The sequence below is a fragment of the Panthera tigris genome, chromosome F2 (genome assembly GCF_018350195.1).
Source record: "Panthera tigris isolate Pti1 chromosome F2, P.tigris_Pti1_mat1.1, whole genome shotgun sequence".
In the NCBI taxonomy this organism is placed as follows: domain Eukaryota; kingdom Metazoa; phylum Chordata; class Mammalia; order Carnivora; family Felidae; genus Panthera; species Panthera tigris.
Window position 1 is genome coordinate 78,225,180 of NC_056676.1, and position 20,919 is coordinate 78,246,098.

The 20,919-nt window shown below is 52.2% G+C and overlaps 1 protein-coding gene across 1 annotated transcript in view; it reads right to left on the bottom strand.

Moving 5' to 3' along the window:
• Positions 1-20,919, bottom strand: part of COL22A1 (collagen type XXII alpha 1 chain) — a 257,921-nt gene that overhangs the window by 150,336 nt on the left and 86,666 nt on the right. The window contains exons 13-16 of the mRNA XM_042973098.1: positions 7,741-7,794; positions 6,690-6,734; positions 5,423-5,476; positions 3,462-3,506 (exon numbers count right to left, since the gene is read on the bottom strand). Of these exons, the coding sequence (XP_042829032.1) occupies positions 3,462-3,506; positions 5,423-5,476; positions 6,690-6,734; positions 7,741-7,794 (198 nt within the window). The remainder of the gene's footprint in view (positions 1-3,461; positions 3,507-5,422; positions 5,477-6,689; positions 6,735-7,740; positions 7,795-20,919) is intronic.

The window sequence follows — 20,919 nt, forward strand, 5'->3', positions numbered from 1 at the left end:
TACACATGGCACATATTTCCCAGCACTCTTCTACCCATTTTATAAATCTTAACTCCGTTGATCCTCCTGGTGGCCCTCATGTAACACAGTCACCCTCAGCGATGAGGGACTCTGAGGCTCAGACGTTAAATAACTCTCCAAAGGTAACACGGTCTGCAGAGCTCAGAGCTGGGGTTCAAACACAGGCAGGCGGGCTCCAAAATGGTGCAGGACTTCCTCTATGCCATGGTGAGCCACCTGGTGCAGCCCGGAGAGACCGAGGCCAACAGGGACACTGGCTGATGCCTCTCCTGGACGTCATCTGGAGGTGGCCCTCTACTTCCTGAGCTGCCCTGTTAGAAACCTGCAGGGAGCTGGGCTATGGCCAATCTGCAGAGAGAGTTCAGGGGAACATCAGTTGTCCTACGTTCCTGGTACCACTTCAGGCCTGGTGTGCCGTGGAGGGGAAAGCCCACACTGGAATTGAGGAGCTCCTAAGCAATCTCTCTCTTTATAACGGGCCACGTGGCATCAGGAAATCATGGCCTCTGGGCTCAGTTCCCCATTTGTAAATAAGGAGAGATCTCCAGGCTTCTCTCTGGTCCTTTCCAGATCTGATAATTCAGGATTTTGATAGAAATGCACCATTTCTTGGCTGGACAAAAAAGCCTTAACCTAGACTCCCAAAGCTTGCTGGAAAAGCAGCCCCATGCTGTACGAGAAGAAGCTGTTACTTCAAAGCAGACTTTTGGAAAGAACAAACTCCTGCGTGTGTACAGACTGAATTTCCTCTGAAGCACAGGTGGGGAAAGGAAATATTTGTGGAAGTGTCAGTTATGTGCTGAACACGTATCCAACCTTCCAGCCAGCTTCAGGGATGACATCAGTATCTCCACTCTGCAGATGAGCAAACTGAGGCTCTGGTACATCAAGTGGCTGTCCCAGCCCACGAGTGACAGAGCTGGCTCTCACAAGGCTTGTGAGTTCTGTCCTGCAGTCTTCACTGGAACCCCGGGAAACCCAAACTCACTGGTTCAGCTGGAGCTGCTACAACCAGGAAGCTTGGAGGAGCATCTTTCGGATGGCGCTGTGTTCCTGCTCTGGGCGCCCCGTGCCTTCTGTCCATGGCATTTCCTAACTAAGGTGACATGGTCCACGCAGCGTCCTGTTCACCATCCACTCCTGTGACATCATCTAAGCCCGAGTGCTAGAATGCACCTTCTGAACCCATCCTATGCATCCTCCAAAAGAGTCCAAGTTCATCCACCTGTTAGTGAAGGCCTTCTGTAACCGGAGATCAATCCTGGTTTCGGCGTCAGCTCCTCTCGGGTGCCCAGTGCCACACCAACGTGTCAGCGGATGAGGACTGGTCGTGTGCTTTGGGTCGAGTGTGCCCCCAGGGAGCAAGGGCCCAGAGATGAAGGCAGCATGAGCACTGTGCCCAGTTTGCGAGGGGTCTACACGTGCGTGTGGGAAAGACACGTGGATTTGGTACAAATGACTATAGGGGCCCTAGGGGCGCTGAAGTGGAAAGGCCCCAGTAGGAGCTTGAGGGAGACTGCAAGCGGAAGCCTGTTTTGAACCCCATGCCAGGGTACAGGCCTGGGTCCCTGACAGTTCCCTCAGATGACAGTCAGGGTGGAAGGTCTGGGCTTTCATCCGGAATCAACGCTGAGCTCACTGTGCACTTTGGAAGCCTGGGCTTCCCTCTCGCTGTTCTACGGCCCAGCCCTATTACAGGCTTCATTTCCCAAATCCTGCCTGCTCTCAGGCAGGGGCTTCAAAGCAGACTCTGAGCTGCCCCTCAAGCCATGCCACCCTATGCCTGAATCTCCAGTTACTCCAAATGCCACTTTCAAGTCCCCACGAGGTAAACAAGGGAGCAGAGAGCCACAGAAAGGAGCTCTTCTGGTAGACAAATATGTGGGACCGTGTTAAAACTCTTAAAAGAACCAAGAGACACAAAGCCCGATGAGCACGGGGGTAAGAGACGTCACACGTCACTTTTTAAGTTATAATGCCTAAAATTTAATATGCACACAGAAATCATGCTTTGGAGCCTCAGGTGGGGTACCATGCTAGCTCCTGTCTCCCTTTACTCTAAAGAACCTTTTGGAAAGCTATGTGGCCATGTGTTTCCAGAGCCACAAACAGGTTCATTTTCTTTGACTGGTAATCTCATTTCCAGGACAGCAGCCTAAAGAAATAACCCTACATTTGAAAACTAAATGACTAAATATAGCTATCGGTTTAAAAATATTCACCCAAGCATTATTTTTAACCACGAAAAACTGGAAACAACCCTAAATGATCAATACTAGGGGGACAGGCACATAAATCATGGTCTATTCATGCAATGAAATGGTATGCAGCCATTTAAAATGAGTCATAAAAACCCTACAGCAGCCTGGGCAAAAATACTGCATGTAGGGACAACAGACAGGACGGGTTGCAAAATTGAATATATTATGTGTGTCTCTGCAAAAAGAAATCAGATCTATAGGAACATGTCCTACAGAAAATGGGCCAAAGCGTTCCCCATAGTTGTACCTGGATAGCAGGATTAGGGGCTATGTTGTTTGGGGTTTTTTGTTGTTTTTTTTGTTGTTGTTTTTTTTTTTTTACAATTTTCCAAATATACTGATACAGAATTAAAATAATTTCAAAATGTCTTCTAAAACTAGAGGAACGTGTACTGCTGAGGACAGAACGCGGCAGACTCTGAAAAAGCATCTGGAACCTGACTCAGCATGGGAGGGCCGAGTTCCAGCTCTCGATCTGAGGGATGGGCCTGGGCAGAGGCTCCCAATGCCTTATGGGCAGGTTGAGGCCGGGGGTTGGGGGGGTAGGTTTGCAGTCCTGTTTCCACCCAGCTGAACAAGAGCACAAGTGGAAAGTTCTGGCCCAAGGGTCCCCTTGTGGTAACCTGGTGCACAGAATGAAGGCACGGCGGCCCTCAGCCCCACTCCAGGGTGCCGGCCACGGTGGGGGTGGAGCCTCAGCTTGGGTCAGTTCCCAACCCCTGGTGAGAGAGACTAAATGGGGGTCCCCGACACCACGGCGGTCACTGTGCACCCTTCCTCTGGTTTTGAGAATCAGGGTAATGGAGAAGCACAGAGGTTATGTAACTTTGCCAAGTGAGATGTGAGTCCACGGCAGCAACCAGAACTTTCTGAGTCCCAGGCCGGGCTCTCTCAAACCCTCCTGGTCTGGAAACCCAAACTCTGTCTGTGTGCTAGACTATAGTCCCTGCAGGTACCGAGCCCAAGCCCTCCTGGCCCAGAACTGACATTTAGGGTGGGAAATTAATGCCCCATCTGCACCAGCCTTCACCTGCCACATGTGCACACACACACGCACAGGCACCCATGTGCACACACACACGCGTGCACTCACAAGCAAGCACAGCGTGGGGAGTTCCAGGCACCCTCCTCCTCTTTCTATGGAAAGCTGTGGTGATGGGTTGAGGCAAACGTAAATACCTTTTCTCCTCGGGCTCCCTTTTCACCTCGTTCTCCTTGGAGACCCTGTGGGAAGAGGGGTAGATCAGAAACACGGCTCAGCCCAGCTGCTCTGTTCTGAAGGTCCGGGGGCCCACAGATACCCTGCCTGGGAAGGCAGTGAAGATCCCGTCTCCCAGGACCCTCTCTGTACAGCATCCTGTGCTCCCCCCATCAGGCCTGGGCACCTAGGTCCCCACCAGGGTGCGAGGTGAGCTCTTGGGGCTGGTTTCCTGGCTGGGGTTCTCCAGGTCCTCCAGACTAGGCTTGAATATACCTGGCCCCTGAGCTGGCCCGGCCAATGGCAGGAACGTGGCTCTGAAGTCAGTCTCCCCTGCCACCCAGAACCTATGATCCCATCGTGAACATGAAATCCAGGTCATGAAACCTGGGTGCCTTAAAGCCACATTCCTCCACCTCCTCTGGGGAGAGGGCCCCCGCCCTGTCGCGTCCACTCCACCTTCCTGAGAAGCAACACCAGATCCTATGCTAAGAATGCCCTCCACTCTGTGAGCAGAGTTGAGGGAAGCATCAGCCAAGGCGTGGGCTTCTCTGACCACAGGATCTAAACGCAACCGCTACCCCTTGCTCTGCCCACAGTACCCTCCATCCCCTTTACCAGGCTTTCCTCTTCTCCCAGCACTAAGCCCCATGTGACACCTCCTCTGACTCCCCCAAGGAGAACGTGAGCCCCCAGAGGGCGGTTCCTTCTTTCCTTCAATACTGCACCCCCACACAGTCTAGAATATGCCTGCCACTTGATATTCATAAGCACCTGCTGAATGAATACATGAGTCAGAGAGTGACTGCATCAATCACTTGGTTAGCGCCAGAATCTTGTAGAAGTTCTGCCGGCAGGCTACTGCCCACACTAAAAAAGCAGGAGCTGAGAATGATACGGAGCGTCTGCTCTTCTCCCATGTGCCGGGTCCGGAGGGAGATGCCAGGGCCACCAGCACCAGCTGATGAAACCTTCTCCTGGGAAGGCTCGAGGGCCAGGCCCACAGCTCAGTGCACAGCCCCGCTGGAGAGGCGTGGATGCATTACTATGGGAACCCCCTCTGGTCCCCACTCTCTCCTCTCCTTTCCTGGAGAAAGGGTCCTTGGACATTCTGCGGAGAAGATGCTAAAGGTTGCCCAGGCCCTATTACCTATTCTAGGAATAACACCTACACCTTTGCCCCTGGAGAAGAGGCACAGGGCCAGAACCATAGGCCGCTATCCCAGAGGGCAGAGGCTCCACGGCCCGCCCAGGCCTCTGGGGGCAGCTGGACATCTGTGCCATTTTAATTCCATCCCAATGCCTTGGCCCGTCACACAGAGATCAGAGGTGTTAAAAGTCTCCCAAGGCAATGCAGGCCGCCATGCTTGAAAATGGCCTTTAACGTTGCTTCTTTTATTTGGAGAGAGTCTCAAATCTCTTACTGAGAACCAAAAATACGATGAGACAACTACGAAGCCACTTTGCTCCTTATCCATCACGTCTATCTGCTCATCGCTTGCTTCAAGGGGCACGTGGCTACTGAACATTCATTGTGGGTCTAGCATTGTTCTAGGGGCAGGGAACTGACAGACTCCACACCCCTTCTGGAGTGGCAGACTGGACCAGCTGGGAAAAAAAAAGCTTCTTTAGCTTGAGTGTCAGAAACACCTGGGCTGCTGGGTAAAAATGCAGATTCCCGGGCTTCCCCCAAAGCTGCTGTGTCACTGTCTGGGAATGGCGTCCTAGAAGCGTGCATTTAAACGACCTCCAGGAGGTTCCTAAGGGCCATAATGTTTCAGCATTTCTGGTAAGAAGAGACACCAGCACCTCACTGCCATTGACACGTGCCAAGGCAGCTGGTCCTCTGTGTGCAGACTCTGGAGGGGGATTCGCCAGGGGTCTGGGTCCCAATCCCTGGAGAAGAAAACAGAAACCCTTCCAGAGACAAGCCTTTACTTACAGGAGCTCCAACGTGTCCAGGAGGCCCGGGGGGTCCAGGTGGTCCTTGGAATCCCTGCAGAAGAGGGTTCCCAAGAAAGGTGTGGGAAGGGGAAGGAGAGGCAGGAACAGAGGCAAGACCCAGAGACCCCTGCTCCTCACCTACCACACGCTGCCCCCTTCTACTTAGAGTTCGTGCCGCCCCCCCTTGCCTGGTGGAGCAGGATTCTGCCAGGACTCACTCCCTTGTCTGCTCAACTCCGAGGAACAGCTGGAGTGTGGCCTCCGAGCTATAATGAACCATTTCCATTTCCACTTGCCCTGCGTCCCATGGCCTCCCTACCGTCTGGCCAGGATCTGTGCCCAGCTTCGGAGCGACCTGCCTGATTCCTGTCGCTCGTCATTCACACTCTGCCGTGGGCCCTGCAGAGCCCGGGCGAGTCCTGACAAAGCCGAAACAGAAGTCTGCAGAGCCCTGAGGCTCCTCTGTGGCCTGGACCTCGAACTGCTATGGATTTTAGGCAACGAATTTGGAAATATCTATCTAAAAAATCTATTAAAATGTGCATTTCTTTAGGCAAAGGCTTGCCAACTTTTGTGATCTATCCTATTGAAATAAAATACAGTATGTAAGGAGAAGCATGCACACACACACACCCACACACACATGCATTTATTACCATATTGATTTTGGTGAAAGACCAGTGAAATTAGAAACAACACGTAGGGTCATCATAGGGAAAAGGTTATGTAAATTATGATGCACCCACGTCATGGAATGAGGTGCGCTGACTGAGAGAACAGGTGTGGAAAGAGATCTCTAATCTGTTGTTAAATGAAAAAAGATAAACGGGAGACAGTGGTATGCTTCACTTTTTGTAAGAATTTAGGAAAAATTATAGATGTGAGGATATACACACACAGGCATGCGTGTTGTTATACAGGAAGCCTTTGTGGATCTATTCTGCACCGAAAACAATTGGTTTTGCATCAAGATTTATCGACTGGAGGGGCACCTGGGTGGCTCAGGAAGTTAAGCATCTGACTTTGGCTCAGGTCATGATCTGATGGTTCTTGAGTTCGAGCCCCGCGTCAGGTGAGCACGAACCCCGCTTCTCTCTCTCTCACCCTCTCTTTCTCTGCCCCTTGTGGGATTCTCTCTCCCTCTGCATCCTTCCCTCTCTGCCCCTCGCTCCCTTGCACCCTCTCTCTCTCTCTCTCTGTCTCAAAAAAAAAAAAAATTATCCGCTGGAAAACATCACAGGAACAGAGCCGAGAGCGACACTTACCCGCATTCCCCCCTCTCCAGGAAGCCCCGGCTCTCCCGGCTCCCCCTGCATACACAAAACAGGACCAGTCATAAGCCACTGGGACACAGGCCCAGGCAGGCCAGGGAAGCCCAAAGCCTCAGGGGCATGCTCGTCTGGAACTCAAACCCCATCACAGACACAAGGTGGCCGTCCATGCAAGGAGACCCAGGCTGCCCTGGGAGGCTCGCCATGAACAAGGGAGTTGGTCTGTACCCCACGCGGCACATCCCAACCCCCTTGCTCCTGCTGCTGGAGGTCAAGGGAACTACATGCAGACACAACGGTGGAGAAAGCAGAGTGACAAGGAATCCCCTTCTGCATGGAGGAGACTGGCCACCAGGAGGGGAGCCGGAGGGGTCCTGCAGAGCACGGGACCCCCCTTTCTCTCCCGGGCTCCACCCCAGACCTCCTGTCCCGGAGCGCTAAAGGCCACGGACAGAGGAGGGGCTCGCAGTCAAGGCTCCCACTCCGAGACCTGCTCACACGTGCTGGAAATCACAAACGGAGCACGAGGAGGTGGAACACAGAACCCGTCTCTCTTTGGGTTCCTGGTGAGGACGATCCCTTTTCCCCGGAGCACACTGGCCCTCCCGAGTAGAGATCACTTTTCATCTGGGTTTCTGGGGGTTGTGCCAACTCAGAGGCAGGGGACGCAGAGGGGGAGTCTGGGAGCTGACAAGAGGGAGGCTGGGGGGCTTGGGCATGTGCAGGGGACGGGGTGTATTCTCAGCTACTCCTCAAACTGGAAATGTGAGCGAATCCCCCACTTTGGACCTGGACCTGCTTGCAGGTCTGGGCACAAAGACAAGACCTCCGTGCAGAGTAGCTTGTCAGCTAAGAAATGGCTTCCAAGGACACACAGGCAGTGCCCGGTGTCATTGAAGTGATTAGGCTGACCCACAGGGACCCGGGAAGATCCCGGTATGAATGAGCCCCAGCTCAGGGTTGGCCCTGGCAGAGGCCACCGCCCTCAAGGACATGGGCTCCGAGCAGGCGGCTGGACTGTGGGGAGGGGTGGGAACAGACGTACCCGCATGCCTTTGCTGCCGTCTCTCCCAGGGGGACCGGGCAGGCCCAGGGAACCCTGGGACAGAGAAAGAGAGCAGCGGTCAGTGCAGGATAAAGAGCACAGGAAATGCAGATTCTCGGGCTTCACTGGAGACCTACCGCATCAGATGGGGTCCATGCTTTAACAAGACCCCCAGGGGTCCGTACGCACCTGACAGCCCCACGCCCCTCCCCGATCATAGTGTGGCCCCTCCTCGCTCCAGGCTCAGAGTCACCCACACAAAGCACAGTGTCCTCAACCTGGACCCGAGCGACATCCAGCCGGATGCTCCTTTGTCAGGGGGCTGCCCCGGGCATTGCAGGATGCCCAGCATCACCCCTACGCACCAGCAGCAGTCCCCAGTGCTGAAAATCAAAACGTCTCCAGTTACTGCCAAAGGTCCCCGAGAGGCAAAATCGCCCTTGGCTGAGCACCAACGGGCTAGAACAGGTATCTAGAAGGATTTCTTAAGCTGAGGCACAACACATTCTTTTTTTAAAATTTAAATTCTAGTTAGTTAACATACAGTATGATAATGGTTTCAGAAGTAGAACCCAGTAATTCATCTCTTAACACCCAGTGTTCATCCCCACAAGTGCCCTCCTTAACGCCCATCCCCCCTTTAGCCCAACCCCCACCCACCTTTCTGCAGCAACCCTCAGTTTGTTCTCTGTATTTAAGAGTCTCTTATGGTTTGTCTCCCTCTCTGTTTTTATCTTATTTCTCTTCCCTTTACCTATGTTCATCTGTTGGGTTTCTTAAACTCCACATGAGTGAAATCATATGACACTTGCCTTTCTCTGACTTATTTTGTGTAGCATAATACCCTCTAGTTCCATCCACGTTGTTGTAAATGGCAAGATTTCATTCTTTCTGACTGATGAGTCGTACTTCATTGTATATATGGAGTGTGTATATGGAGTGTATATGTGGAGTGTATATATGGAGTGTGTATGTGGAGTGTATATGTGGCATATATACCACATCTGCTTTATATATTCGTCAGTTGATGAACATTTGGGCTCTTTCCATAATTTGGATATTGTTGATAGTGCTGCTCTAGACATTGGGGTGCATGTGCCCCTTCAAATCAGCATTTTTGTAACCTCTGCATCAGTACCTAGTAGTGCAATTGCTGGGGGGTCACACTCCATTCTACTGGATCACATGCAGAAGCCCATGACAGGCACACTCATGGGGCAGCTGTGGGGAAGAAGGGGGGACATGGGCCAGGCTGCTCAACTCCCACACCCATCCTGGGGAGTGCACGGTGGGGGGCATTTAAAAACAGCGATTCTGGGATCTCTGAGCTCCCATCCAGCTCGGACACCATCTGATTCAAGTCAAAGGATTCTGCCAAGATGTCCAGCCCGGCTCCCTCCCTCCGTCAATTTTCTGTGGGACACTGAGTAAGTCAATGCCGCTTTCCAGACTCTCCCATTTGTGAAATGAGGTTATTGGACATTCAACAAACATGCGAACTGATGAACCTATTAGAAATATTTAGCAAACACCGTGCTGCGCTGTGTCCTCTACCTCTACGGTCTTACGCAGTCTGCCAATGACCCCGCGAGGCAGGCCCTGCTTCTCAAAGGCGCGTCAGACGTTGTGCATTTCCAGGTTCACCTATACATTGTGTGTGTGCAAATGTGTGTCTGCAAACATGCACACACATACCAAATTTCTGAAATTTCTATGAAGTGCCTTCCACGGACTCCACATCCCTTCTGAGCCAGTGTGACACTGAAAACAGAAACACACAGACAACTGGGGCCCTGGAGTCAGACAGACGTGAGTCTGTGTCCCAGCTCTGCACCTTTCTAGCTGTGTGACCTCACACCAGCCACTCTGGAAGGCCATGTGCCACTGGCCTGTCATCTGGTGGACGAGGAGGCCAGCAGCAGGACCACCGCAAGGTGAGCGAGGGCTGGGGAAGAAAGTGCACACTCAGCTGTGGGAGCATCACTGGGCTGCGGGCGGTACACAGTCATCGCAGCTCCTGCCCGCGATCGCCGAGGGTTACATGGAACCACACCGCCCCAGGCACACTTGCAGCAGGGAAATGATGCCATCAACCGTGTGCCATGTGTGTGCCACATCACACAAGATGTGTCCTCCCGTCCTCGCAGAGCAAGTTAATGGTGGAGACAGGGCACCTGTGCCCACACAACACACTCATCTGCTAGTAAGTGCTTGGTTCTTACGCTCAGGCCAGGAGGGTCCCGTCCTGGAGACTGAAGGGATTTGTTAGCGTGGGTGGAAGCTTCCCGAGGAGGGATGTCTCCAGGCAAGGCAGCCCGGGGGATGGAGCATCAAGGACGTAGTAGGCTGAATGCCAGCTCCCGCCACCCTCGCTTAGAGGAAGGAGGGACACTTGGGGAAAACAGCTTAGTACCTGGTGGTCTCAGTTTCACTTTCTGTATAATGGGAACAATCACAGCCACCGCAAAGTTTTTGTAAGTGTTGAATGTCTCCACAGTGCTCCCTGTAACATTTCCAAAGTTGTTCTGGGTGACACCAGTTTAATTTGTAATTAAATTGTGAGGGGGGGTGTGGGAAGGTAGGGGGTTCTTCGGCCAAATGGGTTTGTGAAATGCAGAAATACAGAGTTAAACTCAGTTAAACAGGTTCCTTTACAGCAGGCTTCCTTGAAGCCTTGACTATGCTTGCTGATGGTGGTTCTCCAGTGTCCTTGCCCACTCGATCTGGCCACAGGGCATGTGGGGGGCTGGGGTGGCTCAGGGCACACGGGGAGATGCACGTACACTTCGCTGCACCTCATCACGGGCAGAACCAAGGCCTTCACACCCTTGCGTTAAAGAATCCAGGCCGCCACTGGCAAGGCTTCCGAAGGGCTAGAAAGGAGAATTGTTCACAGAGTAGGAGGAGGAAACTCGAGACGGTCTCCAGTTGGCCAGCATCATACTTAGGTGTGGTTTGGGGAGGGAGGAGACTTCCTCATTGGTCTTCAGGTGCACGTGGCTGTCCTTGGTCAGATACAGGGGGCAGATGAGCAGTCTACGGATGCTTCACATGATGAAAGGTCATTCAGTATTAGGGACCCAGGGTTTTCTGTGGCCGCTGCTCCCTCGGAACAAGTTTGAGTCGGCGGGCACACTTTCTGGGGTCGAACTGCCCGCAGCTTCCTTACGAGCAGAGGCTGCCATGACAGGCGATTTCTCAGCCACCATTTACACGTCCGCACAATGGGGATGAGGCCCTGCCTCACGGATGAGTCCCTATTTTGGAACTCAATGGTCCAGCCGTGAAGGAGGCACCCGGGATAGGCAGAAGTGGTTTCTGAGATCCCGAGCGCGGACCGAACACCCGTTAGCACCCCTCCGTTAGCACTGAGAGTGGCAGAACCACCAGGAACATCACAGCGATGTTAATACCAACATAACATAACAATAAGCGACGTTGAAGAGGCTGCTACTAGCGGACAGGCCCCGCTGAGGATTCACCACATGCCGAGCACAGAGCACTTCCCTTTCAGCAATGCCTCTGACTCCTCCCGGGACGCTTCTACAAAAGAGACGTGACTACAATCTTGATTTGTTTATGAAATGGAACCACAGGGATTCTATCGTTTGTCCGAAGTTACAGCATCTGTACACGGAAGCCCATCTTTGGGCTCCAGACTGCCCCTGAGCAGCGTTTGCACGCACTGGTTCAGGGCATGTTCACAAGTGTCTTTCTCCTCACTTTTCATGGAACACATGGGCACAGAGGGCCCACGCTTGCCCGAGCCTGCCTAGCGGCTGGCATGGCCGGGGTGGGCGGGCTGAGGCAGCAGTGCCTGGGCGCCCAGCCTCGCTCCCCTTCTCCAGGGACCTAGTTCCTCCCCCACGGCCTCAGCCAACCCTTACTCCCTGGGAAAGCATCAGAGATCCTTCAACTGGCTGACCGGAGGCTGGCGCTCCGCATGAAGCCAGGAGGCTGGTGGTCAGGCATAGGGAGGCAGGCTTAGCTCCCCAGCTGCCTCATCTCCAAGACCCATGTTTTATCCCCTGTCCCATCCTGCACCAATCTGAGTGCATGGCATGTGCATTTGCAGATGGCAGGGACCCCTGCCCACTTATCTCTGCTTTTCTACAACTCTAGGGCTAAATGCAAGATTTCCCAAAAGGAGGAATGTCAGAGAAGAGTAAGGACTTCCTTTGAGGACCTGCCCTCAATGGCGCTTCCCTCCAGAATCAGGCCTATTGTGGGAGCCGTTGCAGAGCTCACCCCAGGTGCTGGTTACCCAGTTAAGATGGTGGGTCCTTGAAAGGCCAGTCTGTCTTCTGGCTTCTGCAGCTGAAGGCAGGGGAGGGGTGTCTGGGTTGGCTCCTGCCTCAGGAATAAAGGGGAAGAGGGTAGTAGGGCATTGGAGCTCCCAGGACCATCTAATAAAGGGAGCCAGGGAGGAGACCAGAGACAATGCCAGAGAGAACTCCACAGAGTTCTGGAACTTTCCCTCTGCCCAGTTGTCACATTAGCCCTGGTGGTGCTTTCCAACAGATGCCCAGTAGATGGCTCTGGGTGAATCTGTCTCACCCACTAGACAGGAGCTCCATGAGTAGGGCTGTCAGGGCATCAGCATCTCCCTGTCAACACTGCCTGCTTGGCACAGGACCCCACCAGTGCTGTGTGCTTCAATCCCTTCCTAAGCTCTGTGGGCTTATAAGGGAGACAGTAGGGAGGCCCTCCTACTTTAAAGTTAGGCTTGTGGGTAAGAAAACCCCAGGGGTGCAGAGGACAGCAGGTGTAGAAAACCAGAGCCAGCAAACTGTGGTTTCAAACCCTCCATCACTTAGTACAGATGGTCATGGTCTAGTTCGTGAAATGCTCTGATACTCAGTCTTCGTGTATAAATAGGGATCACAAATCTAGGTACAGGATTTGTGCATCCCAAGGACATGGGCAGCTTGGCAAATTGGTTTTAGGCGATTGGTATCATGAAACCAGCCACTTCTCCATGATGGGAGGGCCACCCTTGTTTTGTCATCTAAGAAACTGTCTGGATGCCTCTTTAGAGGCGAATGTTTTCTTTGTCCAAGAGGATAGCATCTCTTTTCAATCTTATTAAAAGATAAGGATAACCATGCCAGCACTGCAAAACAGATTCTGAGAAATTTCCACTTGTAAATCCTCATGAGATCCAGGCATTTATCAGATGGGTTTCTGCTCTTATGAAAATTGTCAACCTGACTCAACTATTGTATGTTTTTGTGTCCCCTAAGCTTGGCCTCCCAGAACACCACCATGCCCTGTAACACACCTTCCAAAATCCCCCAGGTGGACTCCCCATCAGCTGACGGCAGCGTCTTTGCAAAGGGCAAGTTACAGCTCTGGGTCGCCTGCCCGATCCCGTCATGAAACCCACTCACTGTCTCTGAGCCCCACTTCATCATTTGTAGGATAGAGACCCACACTGCTCTCAGATGGAAAAAGGGGTGTGGACGTAATTAAAATGACAGTTGTTTGCATTCTCCTGAGAATGAGAAACCCATTCTTAAACCGGCGGGGAGGGTCAAAAAAGGAGAAGAACGGAGATGCTCCAGGAATTGGTCAAGTCAGGTACAGGGAATGTTTTAAAGGGGATATGTGTAGCTAAGGATCCATGGTAAAGTATAACAAAAGGAGGGAAATGAAGGGAAGGAAGGAAGGAGGGAGGGAAGGAAGGAAGGAAGGAAGGAAGGAAGGAAGGAAGGAAGGAAGGAAGGAAGGAAAGAAAAGAAAAGAGAGAGAGAAATAAAGAACAAGATAGAAGGGAAAGCAACAGGACTAGACCAGAGGAGAAGGGTATGAACTGGCAAGGAGCCTCTGCCGTCCGTTAGCTGAGTGGAATGAGCAACTTCCCCTCCCAGGTCGCAGCTCCTTCACCTGCGCAAAAGGTAACACGAGATGGACTGTTACCTCTGGCCCAAGGTGGTGGGTTAGATGCCTGGAGACAATGGGGAAAGGCTTTAAATGTAGGGAAACTCAGACAAGCATCAGAAATTATTATTTTGGGTAAACTATCCAAACTCCCATTCTTCACCTGTAAAAAGGAAGTCACTCAGATTAAGAGGATGACAATAGATGATGTACGTGAAACCCGTTACAGGAGATAATCAGGGCTCAGGGAAGGGGGCAGGACCTTGAAGCCATGTCTCGGTGGACCTCTCTGCCCACCCCCGCCCCCACACACTGCCTCTGTGGTCTCACTGGGAGCCCCCAGGAGGGTAACAAGGGGCAGGACACCCGCTGTCAAACCAGACGTCCAGGAATTATGTGGTTACTCACTGGGAAAAATACAGACAAAAGACAGAGAAGATACTTCCCCTGTTCTTTTGGTTAACTGACTATCAGACTTTTTTCCAAATGTTGACAAAGAGATCACTTCATTGCTAGACAAGCATGTTAGTATTACTCTTGGTTCACCTGGTAAGAGACCATAGGTCCTGTAGGTGGGGTCTGAGGAGTCCCCTGGGCAGTGGCCCTCAACGAGCGGCTCCTGGGCCAGCAGCATCAGCATTGCCTGGGTCTTGCTAGAAAGACAGATTCTCTGCCCGGCTCCCAGTCCACAGAACCAGACGCTCTGGGTGTGGGGCCCAGCACACTGGTTTAATAAACACTCCTGGTGATTCAGATGCTGGCAAGTCTGAGAAACACTGCTCAGCACTGATAAATGCCAGCTGTGGGGTCAGAAAACACGAGCACAGCTCCGAGCACACGGAGAGAGAAACTCACATGGTTCCTGGTCACACGGTGAATACACTTGTAAAATGAGGGCAGCAGTATTTACCTCCAAGCTAAGTAGCATGTCCACGAGTCCTGGCAGACCACGGTACTCACAGATACCAGGTGCTGTTAGATTCTTAGAGGCTCTACAAATTATTCTATATGAACGGAGGAAAGGAAAGGACACCCCATACCACAACACACCCCATCTGGAACACAAATTTCCAATAACACTCTCCAGGCTTTGGGAGGCCGACAGACTTACAGTGAGGCCATCCTCAGGAGACAGCGGGAGCCCGGACATTTCACAACTGCCAGCCACCCCTGGGGATAAGACCTCACCGACGGCCGGGATGCTGAAGACATCATCTGGTGTATAAAAAATGTAACACTATGCTGGTGTAATGGTAATTATACTTAATATTTATGAGCACTTTTTTTTACAAATATAAGTCTTTATTTTCATTGGGTCATTTTGTCCTTACGAGCAACTCTCTAAGACAGGTAGCATCAGTCACCAATTTATAGAAGAAGAAATTAAGGGCTAAGGGGTTGAGGAACTGCACAATGTCACACAGCTGCCAAGTGGCCAAGCAGGGTCTGAAGCCGCCAGGCTGTGTCCAGGGTCAACATCTTTAGCCTCCCCTGTCTCCTGCCCCATCCAACGGTCCTGCAGCCCAGCATTTGTCCTCCTCACAAGTGCTCCCCACCCCATACTAAGCCCTTGGTCCTGTGACTGGCCCATTAGACTTGGCAAGTGCCTGAGTGTCAGACAGAGCTGGGGAAAGGTGCAGACTTTCCTATTCCAGCTCTGCCTGGGGCTGTGAGATCCCGTGAACTCAAACTTCCCCAGCGTGTCCTTCAGCACCACGGACAGGGGCTGTGGCACCATTTTTCTCTCAGTCTTTTGCCCCCAACCCACAAGGCTACGTGAGGGCAGAGAAGCAGCTAAACTTATTTTCCCCTAAACCCTTTAATTATTATAAAAATAGAAGGCCTTCAACCACAGTTATCCAACTCGATAACCATGAATAATGCACATTAATGCAGAGGCTAACAATAGGAGATGGGGCTGCTGATTAAGCCAGCCGTGAGCAAAGAGAAAGGAACCCAGAGCTAGAGGCAATGGCATAAATATATCTTAGAAGCTTCACACATACAAACACACACGTATAATTTACATTTTATGGCTCAGAAGCTCCACAATGCAGTCATTACATGAAATAAGCCAATTCCCACAAGGGACACGGTTGTTGAGGGTCAAGGATTCCCAGATACCAGCACTGCTTTCGGAGAAGGGTGGAAACCTGGCACTGGCCAGTGCCATGGATAACAGCGGGTCACTCTGTGACTTTGGGCATGCCCCAGACTCCCTAAGAGGCTGCACGAGGCTGATACTCAAACTCAACAGCCTGGCACACACCAAGAGCTCAATAAAAGCGGTTAGGATTCTTTCCACAACACAGCACTTTCTTTGAGATGAAGTCACTATGCCATTCCAGATAAAATCCCCACATGTTGGCCGTTGGACTGTGCATGGCTCCTATTGCTAATGCCTCCACATCCTCTAAGAATCCATGAAATAAAAATGTGCCCACTGCTCCTTGCTGTGCCACGTTTCACTTACACCAGAAACCCCACACATGTAGAAGTAGCATTGTGTGGTTTCTAGAAACCTTTCCTGGTCCCTGGTCTAGAAAGGAGGCAAGAGGAAGAAAATCCCTATGTGGAAAGGCCCTCCCTTCACCCCCCACCAATTCTGCAAGCCATTCTACAAAGATTCCATGATACATCACCTCACAATTTCAGACAGCCTGGCCTTGAAAGACACCAAAGAGAAGAAGTAGCTCAGGGGAGGACCTGTCCTTTACCCTGGAGATAGCACACAGTGTGTCTGCCATGTTGGTGCCATTGCGACAGCTGGTCTGACTGTTCCCCACAATAAGATCGCCAGGCGCTGCCGTGAAGGCTTCACAGGAAAGGCCCTCAGTGAGCTCAGACCAGGCTTAAATGGGATCATTCCTAGCTCTTACGTGCTCTGCCCCATCAGCTGCACAGTGGCCAGTGACTTTTTTTGTGGACACTCCTCATCATCCTCTGGGCTCTCAGGTGCAAACGGTTGCCTTAATCATACCTTAAGGCTCATGTCCCTCATTTCACTGTCCCTCCCCAGTCCGAGGGTGCCCTGTGTGCCCCTAAATGGGTAGCTGTTAGGATTCTGAGCAAGCCAGAGCATATGATAAACTACCTTGCCCTCTTCCTACAGCATCTTACAGTGAAAACATCCATGTGTGTGTTTTCCAAGACTCAATGGCTTTGCCATGAATTGCGGAGAGAGGAATGGATGAGATGGTGCCCTGGGGGGCCTCCTGGCCCCATGAATGAGGGCTCGAAGGTTACTGGGTCAGAAGCATCTCTGGTATTCCAAGAGGCAGAGCACACTGGTGGATGCACAAGGAGGAAGCAGTCTCAGGGAGGAGAAACACCAAGAGGAAGCCCTGGGAACATGAGCGCAGAATCGGCAAGACACAGATGCAGGGGGAGAAGGGTGTCTTGGGGCCCCGTCACAGCAGCAGGTGTGACGTGCACTCCAAACACGTGGAGTTTATCTGCCAGCTAACGCTTGATGCTGAGCACAGCCCGGTAGGGAACAGTGTCACAGCAGCATTTTATAATCAAACGTAAATTCACGGCCACTTGCATGTTTCGGACAAGATGGCATGTCTTAGAGAAGGACAGTTGGAACTGAGGGCTTCCAGGTGCCCTGCCCCACTGCTGGGAGTGACTTCTTGGCAGGTGGGTCCCCAATTTCTCTCCAGCTGGCTGCCTTTCCTGAGAGGCTGGAGACTTCAGGGTCCACAGCAACGTGGAGGATGCCTCTTTGTCCTTGGGGGAACACCTGCAGAACCTAGTCTTCCAGACCCAGGGACCAGGCTGCCTCTGCCAACCACTATGAACCTGGTTCCAAACAACCCTTCTTAGTTGCATCCTGATGACCTTGGACTCTCCCGAGTTTTCCACTCAGCATCTTATTTCTTCAGCTTCGTGATGACCCACTGCACAAAGGCTCTCCTAGGACACGAGGACCCCAGGACACTCCGGCTCATTGCTCACGGCCCCGGCATTCCCTTCAGGATGTTCAGTCAAAATTTTGAGAAGGCGACACCTCGGCTACTGGTTTGACTCAGTTTCCTCCTTTACCGAGTTTGTCCTGTCGGGTTTGTGATCCCGGGAAGATTGGAAAAAAGCCATAAAAGACAAGGAACTGATGTTTGCGTGACCTGAGCCAGCCAGCCCACTAAACTCGGCCGAGTTTCTTCTGTTTGCTCGTATATTTTTTCCGGTGCACCACACCGTGAAATCTGAGCACAAAATCCATCTGAACTTTTATTTATCGCCATATGGATTTCTGCAGAAATGCTTAAGAAAGGACTTTCTGGTCGTTGTTGTTTTTGAGTTTCTTCCCTTCTACCAAATGCTGAGTACTGAGTTGCTGACCCAAGCATGGCTCTATGGGACACTGTGCCCCTATTTCATCCCCTACAGGTCTCAAATGCCCTTGTTACCTGCAACGTGTGAGCAGCACTGATGAGGGGCTGTGGAGCTCTCTCCCTATGCTGTCCCTACGGTGTGCCACTCCAGGCACCCAGCCCTGCCCCACCTCTGTACCCTGGTCTTGACTGACCCTGCCTGGGGCCCCTTCCACACCCCAACCCCACTCTAATTGGAGTATTAGTGCCGGCTGCTGTTCATAAAGACAACGCTGGCAGGAAATGCAGCGTGTGGTGTGTCTGAGCAGCCGGAGATGCTGCCCGCATGGTCGCTCAGCAGCATCACTTACAAGGATCCATTTCGGGGCCGACCTCTGAGGGTCACCTCGCCCTGCTCCAACTGGCTCATTTCACTGCAGCAAAAATGGCTGGAGGAGCGTCAAGGCTGTCACCCTCACAGCCGTGGGCCCAGGGAGAGAACATCTGCCTCCAGGCTTCGAAGCAGAAGTACTGAGCTTGTATGGTTGGGTCTAACTTAGATAATGTGTCTGAACGGATCCTCCTGCTCAGGGAATTGGAGGGTGGATGGCTTGCACTTGACTCTTGCTAATGCTTGCCAAAGTCGTTATTTAGCAGGAGCCTGTGAAGTTCTTTCCTGGATCCCCTTATTTAATGAACCCTCATGTCAACGTTAGGAGAGCGTGGTTCTTTCTAGTCTCTCTTATGCACAGGAGAGGAAACTGAGGCACTAAGAGCAGTGGAGACCTCCCCAAGGTTATGTGGCAGGAGAGGGGCAGCTCCAGGTTCCCAAAGCCCAGTCCTCAGCCACTGCCCTGTCCTGCCATCTGGACCCACAGCCGTCATGCCGTCCAGGGGTCCGCACTCCAAAATCACGCCGCTTGGAGATTTCACACACAAACATTGTGAATGTACTATATTTAAAAGGATTTTCATTATGTTAAGACTTAGTCTTTGGTTAAATGTTTACAGATGTTGTAGCACCAGGAAGAGTAATTAACAAGACATATGGAACCCCCCAAATCCCACTGCCCCAACGTGCTGGTTGTTTGCACCGCACACACGTCTTTTTATGTGTGAGCACGTAGGGCTTCCTGGCCTCTATTTCATTTGCATTATGTTGCATGCATAGCTCCCTATCGTAAGGTGTTCCTAATTCTCACTTATGCCCATCTGGCTGCTGCAATGTGATACTCCATTAGCTTGTTTCCCATTTCTCGTTGCCATTGTAGTTGTCACGAGTACTTGCAAAAGACAGAGTCAGCTTGTGGTATTTTTGTTTCTGTTTCTGTCTTTCCTTTCATATGAATTGTGCTCATGATAATTTCCTAGACATTTTTGGGGGGTTGCATCTTCTCGCCACCGCCCCCCCCCCAGTACAACACCTACTATCCTAGGAAACCCTTGGGGTGCTCTGCTGATGTGACCGTCCTCTGCTCCTCCGTCCCCTGAGGCTCAGACAGGGTCCTGAGCGTGTGTCAACAGCATGGCGGGTGGAGGCCACAACCCGGCTTATCTAGGGACCCGCAAGAATCACACGCTGGACCACATGGCTGTGCTCAAGCACGTGTTTCCTCCACGGAACCGGTGAACGAGCCCCTGGTGGGGGCCCCAACCCAGGTTTTAGGGCTCTGTGAACCCACCACCCTCTCTCATACAAGGTACTTGAATGCTTTCCGCTGAAGAAACACACATTACTCTTCTCCGGGTTTTGGCAATTTCCAGCAGAAGGACAAGAAAGGCAAGGAACGGATTTTTACGTGTGCTTACCTGAGCCGGGGACTAAGCCAGGTGCTTTTACAGGCATGAGCAACCTCCCATGATCCCCACAACTGCCACACAGGGAAGGCACCACTGCACCCACTTTATAGAGGGGACACTGAGGCTCAGGGACACACCAGCCGAAGATCACCCAGCCTCTGCAGAGATGGGATCCAAGCCATGTCTGCCCAGCTCCCCAAACCTGCTTTCCTTCCATCACCTGAACCCAGGTCTGAGCACAAAACCAAGACTTCCTCTTCCCTCCTTCCCCCCCAGGTGCCAGGTTTCTAAAAAAAAGACGACAGCCCCAGAGCGGCAGAGATGTGCCCAGTGTCACATTAGGCAGGAGCCCTGCAGAGGGAAATTGGAGCAGATGCTCTGGCGTGCAGACACCAGAGGGCGCTGTGGGCCCAGGAACGGGACACAACCCAGTGGCTCTGGGTTCCTCCAGAGGCAGCATTGGTCCCCACAGCAGAAAGACCCCCAGGATGCACCACGAAGAAGCTCACTGGAAACTCACATTTTGGTCTTGTTTCTGTTGTTTCTAAATCTTTCCACTGGTGGGGCTCACGGTCTGGCTAATGCCGCAGACTTCACCTCCATGGCACCCAGACCGACTCAGTGCCCACCCAAAGGAACCCTCATGCCAGCATCTCACTGTGCTGGTCAATCTTCTCTGCAGGGAAGAACCCAGGGCAGAGGGCACTGAGGTCATCACCCCTCCCTGCTCTCTCTGACTGCACCCGAATTGATCCAGCCCAGCCCAGAGCAGCGGCTATATGCCCTCATCACCACCACCAAATGAGCTGGAAATTAACTGAAGATTATGGGAGGAACAGGAACAGAGCATCACCAGCTCGATAGGCACTGCATCAACCCCTTCATGTACACTGCCTCCTTCGGTGGTGGGAACCATTACCATCCCCTTCCCCCTTTCACAGATGAGGAAACTGAGGCTCAGAGTAGACCAAGGACGGACATGGGGTCAGCACGAGGTGGAGCCAGATTCTGAAGCTGGGTCTCCTCCACGCAGTCTGTGATCTCCCTACTGGGTGAAGCTGGTCCTCAGTCCTGGGTGACGGAGCCTCAAATCCATTCATCCATCCACTCATGTGGCAAAGCCCATGCCTGATGCCAGCTGTGCCCCAGATGCTTCGGAGGTTCATCCTCCTTTCCTCTCCCT